The sequence below is a fragment of the Neophocaena asiaeorientalis genome, unplaced genomic scaffold (genome assembly GCF_003031525.2).
Source record: "Neophocaena asiaeorientalis asiaeorientalis breed wild unplaced genomic scaffold, Neophocaena_asiaeorientalis_V1.1 scaffold105, whole genome shotgun sequence".
NCBI lineage: Eukaryota > Metazoa > Chordata > Mammalia > Artiodactyla > Phocoenidae > Neophocaena > Neophocaena asiaeorientalis.
Window position 1 is genome coordinate 3,423,577 of NW_020172162.1, and position 12,754 is coordinate 3,436,330.

At 40.7% G+C, this 12,754-nt stretch overlaps 2 protein-coding genes across 2 annotated transcripts in view; both read right to left on the reverse strand.

Moving 5' to 3' along the window:
• The window catches only part of OSTM1 (osteoclastogenesis associated transmembrane protein 1), a 36,043-nt gene extending 32,410 nt beyond the window's left edge, over window positions 1-3,633 (reverse strand). The window contains exon 1 of the mRNA XM_024755158.1: window positions 3,136-3,633. Within this exon, the coding sequence (XP_024610926.1) occupies window positions 3,136-3,540 (405 nt within the window). The 5' untranslated portion in view covers window positions 3,541-3,633. The remainder of the gene's footprint in view (window positions 1-3,135) is intronic.
• LOC112406547 (uncharacterized protein C10orf95-like) overlaps window positions 3,587-12,754 on the reverse strand; it is a 41,581-nt gene continuing 32,413 nt past the window's right edge. The window contains exon 3 of the mRNA XM_024755412.1: window positions 3,587-3,860. Coding sequence (XP_024611180.1) covers window positions 3,587-3,860 — 274 coding nt within the window. The remainder of the gene's footprint in view (window positions 3,861-12,754) is intronic.

Genomic DNA, 12,754 nt, shown 5'->3' on the forward strand with positions numbered 1-12,754 from the left:
TACTACCACTACCCTGCACATAATAGGTACTCAATAATTTTTTTTTTTTAGTGAATAAGCACTACATTTTCTGATCTCCAATGAAAGAGACTAAAACTACACTAAAACTATGCTGAACACTTCCAGATACATACCTCCAATCATAGGTAATATATATATACATATCTATATGTCTATCTGCTTATATAAATTTTAAACAAACCAAGTATAATAAGATGAAGATTAGCAATTCAGAATTTGGGGGGCCAAAGCAACCTGGCAACCACTCTGGTGATGCTGAACAGCTCAATGAAACTACATCTCTTTTCAGTTTAAATTAAAGAAGAAACTATGACTCTAAGTAAGAGGGAATCCGTCAATTCTACTATTCAGGTTTCACAAATCACTGTATTCTTTACCTTGAGATAATAAAACTATATTGTTAGTTTTATATTAGTTTTATATTATTAGTCCTTGACCCAGTAATTCCAAGAGGAAGTGACTAGAAAATAGAATTCTCATCAGATAACTCTATTACAGTTAAATGAATCAGCTTGCTGTACTACAGAAATAGCTTGCTAATTTCTACCTTTGATTCTTTTTCTCCTTGTTATACTCCCCTCCTCTCTCAATCAATCCATGGACATTGATTCACCCTAAAGAGGTGAGAAAGAATGTCTTGTTCATAATTCCACTTGTAGGTATTCTCTGATTAACCCCACCTTGCTCTGTTCCCTCCTTTAATTCAGCATCTCCTTCACTCTTTGGTTCTAAAATCCTATTGTACAATTTATAACATTCACATTGATGATTTTTTCCCTTTTTCTTTTTCTCAGTATAGATTTATTTTTATTTCCCCAACTACACTGATAGTTTAAGGCCTGGACTTTACCCTCCTTTTCCTTCAAATACCCTTTAACCAGCCCAATATTTAAGAATAGCATGTGCTTGCTAATTAAGCTGATTTAAATGAAAGACTGAGTCTATGTGAGTCAAAGAAAATACATTACTCTCCAGAAACAATTCCCTGCCACACACACACAAAGGACAACTGATTCCTTTAAGTTCACTCCTAAGAGACTCAGACATAATTTTCCATAGGTTCATCATTACACATAATGGTTCAATTCCCAGACCAATCTGAAAAGGCCTATAAAATCCATGAAGTACCTCACAACTGCAGAAATCATGCTTTTGAGCTACCACATCCAGCTCTACTGAGGAAAGGGGGTGGGGGGTAGGCAAGATCTAGGATGAGTTGGAGAGGAAATACGGATTGGGGAAAGGGGTTTCTGCCTCTTTTTATCTCTTTACCCCGTTCCTTCACACAACAGTGAGGCGAGCTGGGTGTGCAGGTCACTGGTAGAATCAGACACAAAGCAGAGGAAGCAAGTTTCTGCCGTCTCCACACTGGGAAGCCTCCTGTAGGCGGTAGGGAATTCATGTGGAAATTCATATACAAATATGCCCATAATTGGCCCACAGATGCCCATATCACTGTGCCACCAGAGTCTGGGGTAATTTTTTAACCTCTTCTTAATTCCACAGAAACTACACAAATGAGGAATGTGTTTGCTGCCTCAAAAGATCCAAGCTTTGCTTCAGGACTCACAGTCATTCTGGCCACAGAACAATGCACCTAACTGCTTAAAACAGAATATGATGCCATATCATATCCTGCTGTGGTTGACAGGGACAAGTCTTTGGTGTTTTACTTTAAAATCATGGTGAGATATACTATATATATATGTATATATATACATACACACACACACACACACACACACACACACACACACACACACATATATATCCCTTGCTATACCCAGTAGAAATATGCCTGAAAAATACTGCATGTAGGTCTACATTTACTTAAAGTACCTTGAAAAGTAGCTCTTTACAGAGACTGGACACAGAATTTATTTAATGCAAATAAATTCCCTATTTTTGTAAAAAATACATATTTATGTCAAGTAATATCAGGCTGACAAAGTAGGATGCAACTATATATGTTTATATTTTGTCAAATCAACTATGATTTATGAAATAATTCCAACCACATTTTCATGAGACTTTTTCTCCCAGTACAAGAGGAACTTTCCACTCCATAATCGCAAAGTCATTTCTCCTGTTTTTCCTTTACAAGGCATATCCAGCCCATACCTCATGACTCCCACCAGCCCTGAAACTCTAATCCTTTCCTACTCTAGCCCCTTTAAGGTACTTAGGAACAAGGACATGTCTGTGCCTGCCTGTCTTCCTTCCTCCCTCCCTGCCTTCGTTTCTTTCTTTCTCTTTCTTTCTTTTAATTAAGACCCTCACAGCACCAACCACATGACCAGAAGAGCTCGAAGAGTACCAAGAGTGGAGGGCAGATTTACCCTTTTGTAAAATTTTAGTTCCCATTTACTGAGAACTGTTACTATGTGTAGTAATACTTTTCTAAGAGTTCCTCTCATCCCCATCTTACAGATGAGACAACAGTTACAGAGAATATAACTTGCCCAGAGTACACCTCTAATAAGCAGAGAAGAACTGGTCTCCTGGCAGAATGGCTCCAGACTGTATTAATGACTAAAATGAACTCTCATGCATTATCTCTTTTTATTTTTTTAACAGTCACATCTGGCAGCGGTTTTTCTCCATTCTACAGAGGAGGAAACTCCAAGATAGACTCCAAGATAATTAATCCAAGGTCCAACTGCTAGAAAGTGGTGGATCTGAAAATGCCTGGCTACAGAGCTCAAGCTCCTTACCACCAGCACACTATAGTTTCACCACTCCACCTGGGGTTTTTCAGGAAAGAGTCCTTCCTGGGAACTCCAGATGGAGATGGGAAAAAGCTGTGGCCGACTGGGGGGAAAGAGGTGACGAAAGGTAGAGTTGGGGTGCAGAAGCCCCAAGAAAACTAGTCATACCTATCTGCAAATATGTACCCAAAGATGCCCAACAGCAGCCATGAAAGCAAAAATTCAAACCCCACGCCCCATAATGCCACCCACTTTTCTGATGCCCCTAACTCCACAGTCCCAATCCAACCTCTTTTTCTCACAAAAGGGGAAACTGAACACCCCCCCACCCCGAGTTAACCATCATTCCATCCTCCTCCCTTTCCAACAATCCACGCCAGAGGTCCCGGGTGTGCCTTCTACCCACCCCCACGGCTCGGCTGATGTTGTCCATCTTGCTGGCGACCTGTTGGAAGAGTGGATAGCAGGTCTGACAGAGGCGCACCGGCCGGGCGCCGCGCACTAGACACCCGGTCAGTTCTGCGCTGCTGTTGGCGAAGTCCAGCAGCAGCTCCCGGCACTCGGGATCCAGATCCGGCAAGTCTGGGGGTAGTGACAGTGGCCCCATCCTTCCGCCCTGCAGTAGAGCCAGAGACAAGTCCTCCACCTTCAGTAACTGCTCCTCCGACAAGAGGTCGTGGAGGACCCGGTGGGGACTGCTGCCCAAGGAGAAGGTGCCCAGAGCCAGCCCCGACCACAGCAGCGCCACAAGCAGCAGCCGCAGCAGCAGCAACGATGACCTCCGCCGCGCGACTGTCCGGTCCGGGTCCATCGCGGGGTTGACGAACCCCAAGGTGCAGACCTCCACCTCTCCGCCCCTAATCGATGCTGCAGACAGCGGCCGCTTCCGGCTTCCCTGGGCGCAGGCCGCGAGCAGGGTCACGAGGCGCGCGCGTCACGGCCCCGCCTCCGGCGCACGGCGCCCCGCCCCATTGGCTGCAGAGAGCCTCTCGCGCCGCGGGCCGGCGCGCGTGCGGGAGCGCGCACACAGGGGCGGTTTTGCGCTCCCAGCCTGTGGCAAGCTCCTGACCGAGGGGCGCGCGAGACCCGGTTGGCGTCTGCTGTGGAGGCCGGAGCTGAGGCTCGCCTGCCCTATGAATACAGGCGTCGGCCGCTTTGAGCAGTTAAATCTCGGGGGTCTTGCCCTCGGTTGCCCACCACTTTAGGAGTTCGCTGAGTTCTAGAAGTCTGAGGAGTTATGTGCCACAGAAAGACGGACGGCCTCCGCCGTGGGAATTACGAGTGAGTTCTCTGAGAAAACCTGCTGGCACGTGCCTTGGCAGGTTTTTTTACTTTGTATTTCTTAGCATAATTTTCCCCCTCAAAATATTTGGAAAGAGTAATGACGTGTGTTGATTATTTTTGATAGTGGAGCCTAGCGGCTTAAAGCTTTTTTTTAAAAAAAAAAAAACTAATCTGTGTCAGCGCTGTCCGATAGACTTCCTGAGGTGATGGAAAGATTCTGTATCTGCGCTCGTACAGTAGCCACTAGCCACTTGCGGTTGTGGAACACTCGTAATGTAGCTACTGCCACCGGGGAACTGAATTTTTAACTGTATTTAATGTGAATGTAAATAGCCCTATCTGGCGAGCGGTGCTGTGTCGGACAGCGCAGGTCTGAGTTCTCTCACTGTGTAGCCTGGTCCTTGGGTGGCTAATGTCCAGGTTTCCTTGCGACTGAAGGGGTTCCTGGGGTGCAGCCCAAGCCCGTATCCCAGTGCAAAAACCTGGAAAATCCTTGCCAAACCGCTCAATATCAAACTCCTGTCCAGTTTCTGACAAGCCCAGGGCAATCTTTGGGGACACTCGGAAAAGCTTCCTGATACCACTACTGGGCTGTAAAAAGAATTTAGCTAATGACCTGGAAAACGGTTTTCTGACAAGTATATGCTAACAAATTTGGTAGAAAAATAATTTCCTGGCTGTTTTGTGTCATCCCGCTTTCGTTTTTGCCTTGTAAATTGCAGAGCTACTGTACTAATTCCTATTCATCTTATGGTGCTAATTTATGTTTCTGAGAGTTGGTAGAGTTACTTTTTTAAGTCTGTTTGATTATTGTTTTGTGTTCCTAATGGGAAGGGAGAAAAGGCCCATAATTTCTTTAACATGCCTCTTTATTCTGTTACTGTTACAAACAATATTGCAGGTAATAATCATATCTATACAAGGTTGGTATATGTTTAAGATAAATTCCTAGCAGCAGACTTGCTGGGTCAGAGAGTATGTGTATTTGTGATGTTGTTGATTGTGCTATATTACTTTCCACGGAGGTTTAATAATTTACTCATAATGGTTCCTAAAGCACTCTTAAAGAATGGTAATTCTAACATGTAGAAAGACCTAGAAGTTATAGGATGACATTTGAGAAAATTAAGACAACTTATTTTACTGGGGTGGCTAATGTCCAGGTTTCCTTAGGACTGAAGGAGTTCCTAGAGTGCAGCACAAACCTGCATCCAATGCAAAAACCTGGAAAATCCTGGACAAACCACTCAATTTCAAACTTCCCTTCCTGGAGCAATTCCATCCTAAAGCCGTTAGATCAAGTAGCGTAAGGTTGGCATCCATGCTTGGTGGGGTGGGGGTGTCAGAGGCCCAGAGAGGGGTGTCAGAGCACAGGGAAGAAGAGGAAGACATGACCGGGGTGGGGGCGGGGGTATGCTGATGCAGGGTATTGGATCCTGAGTTGGGTAAGAAGGGTTTCCCTGTAAGGGAGGGTACAGCAGTGACTGGGAGTTTGCTTACCTTCAGAAGGATTGATCAAATAGGTAAATATATTAAGGATAATGGGAGTCTGGTTTCTCATTGTCCAAGAAGGGAGTTACAAATATGAAAAGGGAGAAAAGTAGAATGAACTCTGTAGTGTTGGATTAGAATTAGCAATGTATGTATTATTAGTGGCTGCAAATACATATAGAAATAGATTGTGGCTTCTAAATGTCATTCCCCACTAAAAGGAATCAAGAATCCTTGGAGGAATAGCCAATTCTACCACTGGGGTAGGAAAAGCAGAAGTTTAGCCTGGATCATCATTTTGTACCAGAAAGTAAGGAAGTGCTGAGAGAATGATGGGGATGTGTCAAGAACACACAGAAGCCAGCTTAACTAGGTTCCCACTGGCCAAATCTGGAACAATTTGAGCATCAAAATAAATAATGATGGTTAATGGGTCGTAAACCATTGAATAAAACAGGAAACCATGAACCTATGGTGATATATTTAAATAAATGAATAAGCTGAATGTTTCATGGGGATTAAAATATTTACATATATTCAAAGTCATCTGCTAAAAAATGTATGAATTATAAATGGAAAAAATGAGTAAATTTACAGTGGAGAAGTCTGTCAGATCCCACATTAATCAAATGATCAACATAAACGTCATCATAATGGGACAAATAGAAATTGTATGCCACCTGATAGAATGCAGTTAGAAGAACATAGCACCAATTCTATTATATTCCTACCAAAGATGCATAACCTGATTCTAATCATGAGAAAACATCAGATAAATCAAGTTGTTTCATTCTGCAAAATATCTAGCCTATAATCTATAGTGTTATGTCTACAAGAGTCAAGAAAAGATTGAGGAATTGCACCTGACATAAAGGACATTATTCAGATAACTAGCGAAATTTGAATGGGATCTGAAAATTAGAAGGTAGTAATGTATAATGTTAATTTCCTGATTTTTATAATTGTGGTTACGCAAGAGAACGTTTTTATTTGTAAATGTAAAATACACAGGAAAGCATTCAGGGGTGATAGGACATCAGGTCAGCAACTTACTTTTTTTTTGAGGTATAATTGATTTACAATACTGTGTCAGTTTCAGGTGTACAGCAAAGTGATTCAGTCGTATATTTTTTTTCAGATTATTTTCCATTATAGGTTATTACAAGATATTGAATATTTTCCCCTATTATACAGTAAATCCTTGTTGCTTATCTATTTTACATACAGTAGTGTGTATCTATTCATCCCATACTCCTAATTTATCCCTCTCCCCCTCCCTTTCCCCTTTGGTAACCATAAGTTTGTTTTCTGTCTGTGAGTCTGTTTATGCTTTGTATATACATTCATTTGTATTATTTTTTAGATTCCACATGTAAGTGATATCATATAATATTTGTCTTTGTCTGACTTACTTCACTTAGTATGATGTTCTCTAGGTACATCCATGTTGCTGCAAATGGCAATATTTCATTCTTTTCATGGCTGAGTAGTATTCCATTGTATATATGTACCACATCTTCTTTAGCCATTCATCTGTCAGTGGACGCTTAGGTTGCTTCCGTGTCTTGGCTATTGTAAATAGTGCTGCTGTGAACATTGGGGTGCATGTACCTTTTCAAATTAGAGTTTTTCATCTTTTCTGGATATATGCCCAGGAGTGGGATTGCTGGATCATATGGTAGCTCTATTTTTTGTCTTTTAAGGAAGCTCCATACTTTTTTCCATAGTGGCTGCACCAATTTACATTCCCACCAACAGTGTAAGAGGGTTCTCTTTTCTCCACACCCTCTCCAGCATTTATCATTTTTAGATTTTTTAATGGTAGCCATTCTGACCGGTGTGAGGTGATATCTCATTGTCGTTTTGATTCAGCAACTTACTTTCAGTTGGTTCTGGCAAGAAATGATTTGTACTGTGCTTCCAACTTTTTTGTAAGCTTGAAATTGTTTCAAAATTTAAAATACATTGTAAAAAAATTAGGGTACAGCAATGCAATAGAATTCTGTGCATTTGACGTCTTATGTACCCAATGTGGAACAATTGCCAACATAAATTAAATAGAAAAAAAGAAAGTGTCAAGAAAAAGAATTTTTAATCCTCATGCATACATATGCATAGACTGTCTCCAGAAGGATACACTAAGTGTGGTCACTTTGATAGAAGAGGAATTGAATTGAGTAGTATGGGAACAGGGCTAGAAGAGAGACTGTTCATTGTAAACTTTATTTTAAATTTTTGTTCCGTGTGAATATTATTCTTACTCAAAAAATTAATAAAAATGAAAAGATAGTTTCTTAACTTGTCAGCTATCAGTGAGTTCAGGGCATTTGTGAATCCTACGAAACTTTTTTATAGAATTTTGTATGTATGTATATCTTTCTGAGAAGAATGACATAACTTTCATCATAGTTTTTTGTTTTCGTTTTTTTTGCGGTACACGGGCCTCTCACTGTTGTGGCCTCTCCCGTTGTGGAGCACAGGCTCCGGATGCGCAGGCTCAGCGGCCATGGGTCATGGGTCCAGCCGCTCCGCGGCATGTGGGATCTTCCTGAACTGGGGCACGAACCCACGTCCCCTGCATCGGCAGTCAGACTCAACCACTGCGCCACCAGGGAAGCCCAAGAGTCTAGACTTTGAGCTTTATACAATGACAACATGGGACTTTGGAGCTGTTTCCCATGGAGGGGGAATGAGTGTGTATATTGCCTGCAGGGAGGAGAGTGAACCAGTTATTTAGGTGAGCTGTGGTAGTCATTAATATTTTTCACTAAATATTTCCAGTGTTTCTCCTGTGCACATAATAGGATTGCATTTTGCTGTGCCCTTGAAGTTTGTCCTGACTTGAAGTTAGGTTAGCCATTTGACTTAATTTGGCCAGTAAAATGTGAGCAAGAATGACAGGTGGAAGCTTTAGAGATGAGTGTATGATTCACCAGGGGTCCCACCCACCTGCCATCACAATGACTAACACTTTTCTAAATGATGGAAATTCTGTTGGCCTAAGTGAGAAAGCATGGAACAGAACTCCCAGCTGACTGACTTGTGATGGACGTGCAACTTGAATGAGAAATAAACCTTTGTTTTTATAAGCTACTAAGATTTAGGGATTGCTTTTTACCCCAGGAAAACCTAGTCATCTTAATATATATGTATTTGCTGATTTTCTCCCCACTATTTTCTCTGGTTCTCTCTCTTTGGATCTCCTTTTATTTGGATGTTAGACTTTATTGAGGAAATTGCTCAACTTCCTTCAATATCCATCCTCTTCTTCCTTTTAATAACTGTCTCCTGAATTTTGCTGGCATAGGCAGGACTACATCCCCCAGCCTCCCTTGCAGCTAGATGTGAACAGAAGTGATACATGTACCTTATGAGTCATATCTTTAAGTTTAGACTTTTCTTGACCTCCTTCCTGCTAGTTAGGGAATGTTAACAACTGAAACAGCAGCCCTGGCTACAGGGATGGATATGGATGTAACATGTTTGGCATGACAGAGCCAGCTGTTCATAAAGCAGAGCCATTTACCTACCCTAGGCTACAGAGAAATAAACTTCTTTGCTATTTAAGCCACTATATATTGGAGTCTCTTTGTTATAGCAACTTAAGCTGCTTCCTAATATAGTCCCCCTAGGCTGTTACTTTAATTTTCTCATCTTCTATGTCCTCTCCTATTTTTCCATTTCTGTGTCTTTTTACCCTACTTTCTGGATATTTCATTACCTTTGTTTTCCAGTGCTGCTTCTAAGTTTTCATTTCTGCTGCTACATTTTTAATTTCCAGTAGTTCTTTTTTTGTAGATGCTATATGCTCTCTTTAAAGTTTTCTTCTTCCTCATAGCCTGGTTCCTCCAAGCTGCTTTTTTCTTCATTTTTCCTTGGATTTCTGGTGAACTTTGGCTCTTTCTGCTTATATTTAAGAGAGAGGCACTACAAAGCTGAATGGAAGCTCATGGAAAGGGCTTTTTGACTGTAGGGATCACTATAGGCCAGTGGTTATCAACTGGGGACAATTCATCCTCCTCCACTGGGGACATTGGCAGTGTTTGGAGACATTTTTGGTTGTTACAATAGGGGGAGGAGTGTTGCTGGTATCTAGTGTGTAGAGACCAGGACTACTAAACATCTTACAATGCACAGAATGGTCACCCAAAACAAAGAACTGAAAACATAAATATTTTAGATCTTTTCTCTTGTGCAGATCACGCTCTTCAGAGAAGACTTGCCAATATGCTATCTGGCTGCCAGCATTCTGAGATCCTAGCAATGGAAAAAGACTCAGTCTTTGCACTCTGTTAGTAAACCTTTATTTAATTACCCTATTTTTAGTAAAACACTCCTGCCCTCAAATATGCTTGTGCCTCTTGGTCCAGACTCCCTCTGTTTCACTTTCTCCAGAGATCAGAACTTCAGGGGTATTCTGACGAAATCAGAGTGAGACGGAGTTGTAGGGAGGGTATTGTAAACAAACTTTCAAACATCATCTTCTTTTTAGCTCCTCCACCTACATTTTCAGAGATACCTGAGGTCCCCCACTTCCTGGGTTATTTGAGAGTTCTATAATGTAATTCACTTGCTTTTTTTTCCCCTCCCACTGCAGGCTTAGGATTTAATTTTCCTGGTTCTGCTAAGTCAGTTATCATTAGTCCATCTGCTTTCCAGCTTCCAATATTCTTATTTTATTTTCTTCCCTCCTGTTGTCTATGTCCTTGTGTGTCTTTTAAAAAAAAATCCTTTTACTGTCATTTTGGTGAGATTTCAGGAAGAAGCAGATCTAATCATGCATTCAACTTGCTATCTTAAATGGCAGTTTCCCCTCTTTTACCTCACTCTTCGTTAAAGTAATTAGAATGTGTCTCTTATTCACTACCCCCCACTCCCATGAGATGATAACCTCATGGAGAATGTGAACTGTGTCCTATTTGTATTTGTATACTCAGAAGTACCTGGCCTTAATAGGTACTCAGTACATTTGCTACACTGAACTTATGTAATGCAAATTCACATCTGCTTTAAATGCTTTTTCCATTAATATATCAGTGGAAACTTATACTTCTATTTTCCTAATTCTTTAATATGCAAAAATGCAATAAGTTAACTCCTAATGTCCGTAAACTTTGCATGCATGACTAAAATGACCTGAACACGTGGAACACATAAATCATGTTGTTCATTCATGACACTTCGCAGGGAGTCTCATGTACTCACTCTGGTGGCCAATCTCATTTCCAAATCTCCTACTCCTAAATAGAGTATTTTATAGCCTCTGCGTTAGAAGATATTTTTAAAACAGTGAAGTTTAATTACATTTACCTGACAGACTATCTGATTGTAAATGTGTATTTCTAACAGATGAATCTTATTAGGACTTAATGTTTGTATCTATATTTTAAATAAATATCTGCTCAATACAGAAATGAATAGAGATACACATTAATATATGTGTTCAGTATTTGTACATTATCAGTGACCAAATTCTGATCGCCGAATCCATGTCCTAATATAACAGGAAAATCTGGTTGTTAATTAGATACCTAATACATGATGCTGTTTCTCCCATTGCTAGGATTCACAGGTCCAGGACTCAAGGGGTAGAAATGGGAGTGTCACCACTCACTATCACCCCTAGTGACTTAGTAGCAAAATTTTTGCTTCCTGTCCATGTGACCTTATGTTTTGCTAGCTTAGAGGTCTTAGTTGCAAAAGGTAGAATGCTTCCACCAGGAGACACAATGATTCCATTGAACTGGAAGTTAAAACTGCTGCCTGACCACACTGGGCTCCTCATGCATTTTAATCAGTAAGCAAAGAAGGAAATTTCTGTGTTGGCTGGGGTGACTGATCCTGACTACCAAGGGGGACTTGGACTACTGCTTCACGATGGAGGTAAGGAAGAGTATGTCTGGAATATAGGAGATCCCTTAGTATCACCATGCCCTGTGATTAAGGCCAATGGAAAAATAACAACAGCCCAATCCAGGCAGGACTACTGATGTCCCAGACCCTTCAAGAATGAAGATTTGGGTCACTCCACCAGGTAAAGAACCATGATCAGCTGAAGTGCTGAAGACAAAAGGAATACAAAATTAGTAGTGGAAGAGGGTAGTTATAAATACCAGTTGTGACCACATAACTAGTTATAGAAATGAGGACGTAATTGTCATGAGTACTCTTCCTTATTTTGTTATGAGTGTGTGTGTGTGTATCTCAAATATCTTTGTTTTCTTCCCTCTCTTATTCCTTTATCATATAAAATAAGATATATTGGCTTTATGTCATAGTATTTAAGTATCGTTAATTTTACATTGTAGAATTTAAGTTATGGGATATCAAGGAAAAGAGTAAACACCATTCCAGGACATTACCTCCTCTTCTGTGGAAGTGGTTAGTGTGTTTCTGGCCATATGCAGGATAGTTGTATCATGGTGGGTAGAATTATGACCTTGTTATTGTCTTTATTTAGAGATTAAGCTTGTTTTAAGGAGATGCACATGGGTGCCAAGTTTACAAGGGGTGGATTTGTGATGGTTAATTTTATGTGTCAACTTGACTGGGCCATGGGGTGTCCAGCATTTAGTCAAACATTATTCAGGTTGTGTCTGTGATGGTGTTTTTGGGTAAGCCAACATTTGAATGAGCACAGTGAGTAAAGCAGATTGCTCTCCCTAATGTGGGTAGCCTTATCCAATCAAGCAGAGACCTAAAGAGAACAAAAGGGTTGAGTATGAGGAAACTCCTTCTGCCTCACTGCTTTGAGCTAAGACGTTGACTTTTTTCCCTGCCTTTGGACTTTAACTGCAACATTAGCTCTTCTTGGGTCTTGAGCCTGCCAGCTTTCAGACTGGAAGTTACACCATCGGCTCTCCTGGTTCTCAGGCCTTCAGACACAGACTGTAACTATACATCAGTAACTATACCCACTACAGATCTTAGGACTTCTCAGCCTCCATAATCATGTGAGGCAATTTCTCATAATAAATATCCCTCCCTCCTCCCCATGTATATCTATATATCTATATCTATATTTTATCTTCTGTTGGTTCCATTTCTCTGGAGAACCCTGACTAATACAGATACCTAATTATAAATAGAAAGGTGATTGCACTATTTTTAAAATCTTGTTAATTATTCAGTTCTTATTAATAACCATATACTATAGATTTTATGTATCTCTTGGCAGTTTCAAAGTATGTTTTATTATTTATTGTTTGTTATCCATTATTAGATTTCCTGGGATACATAGATAGCTAGAG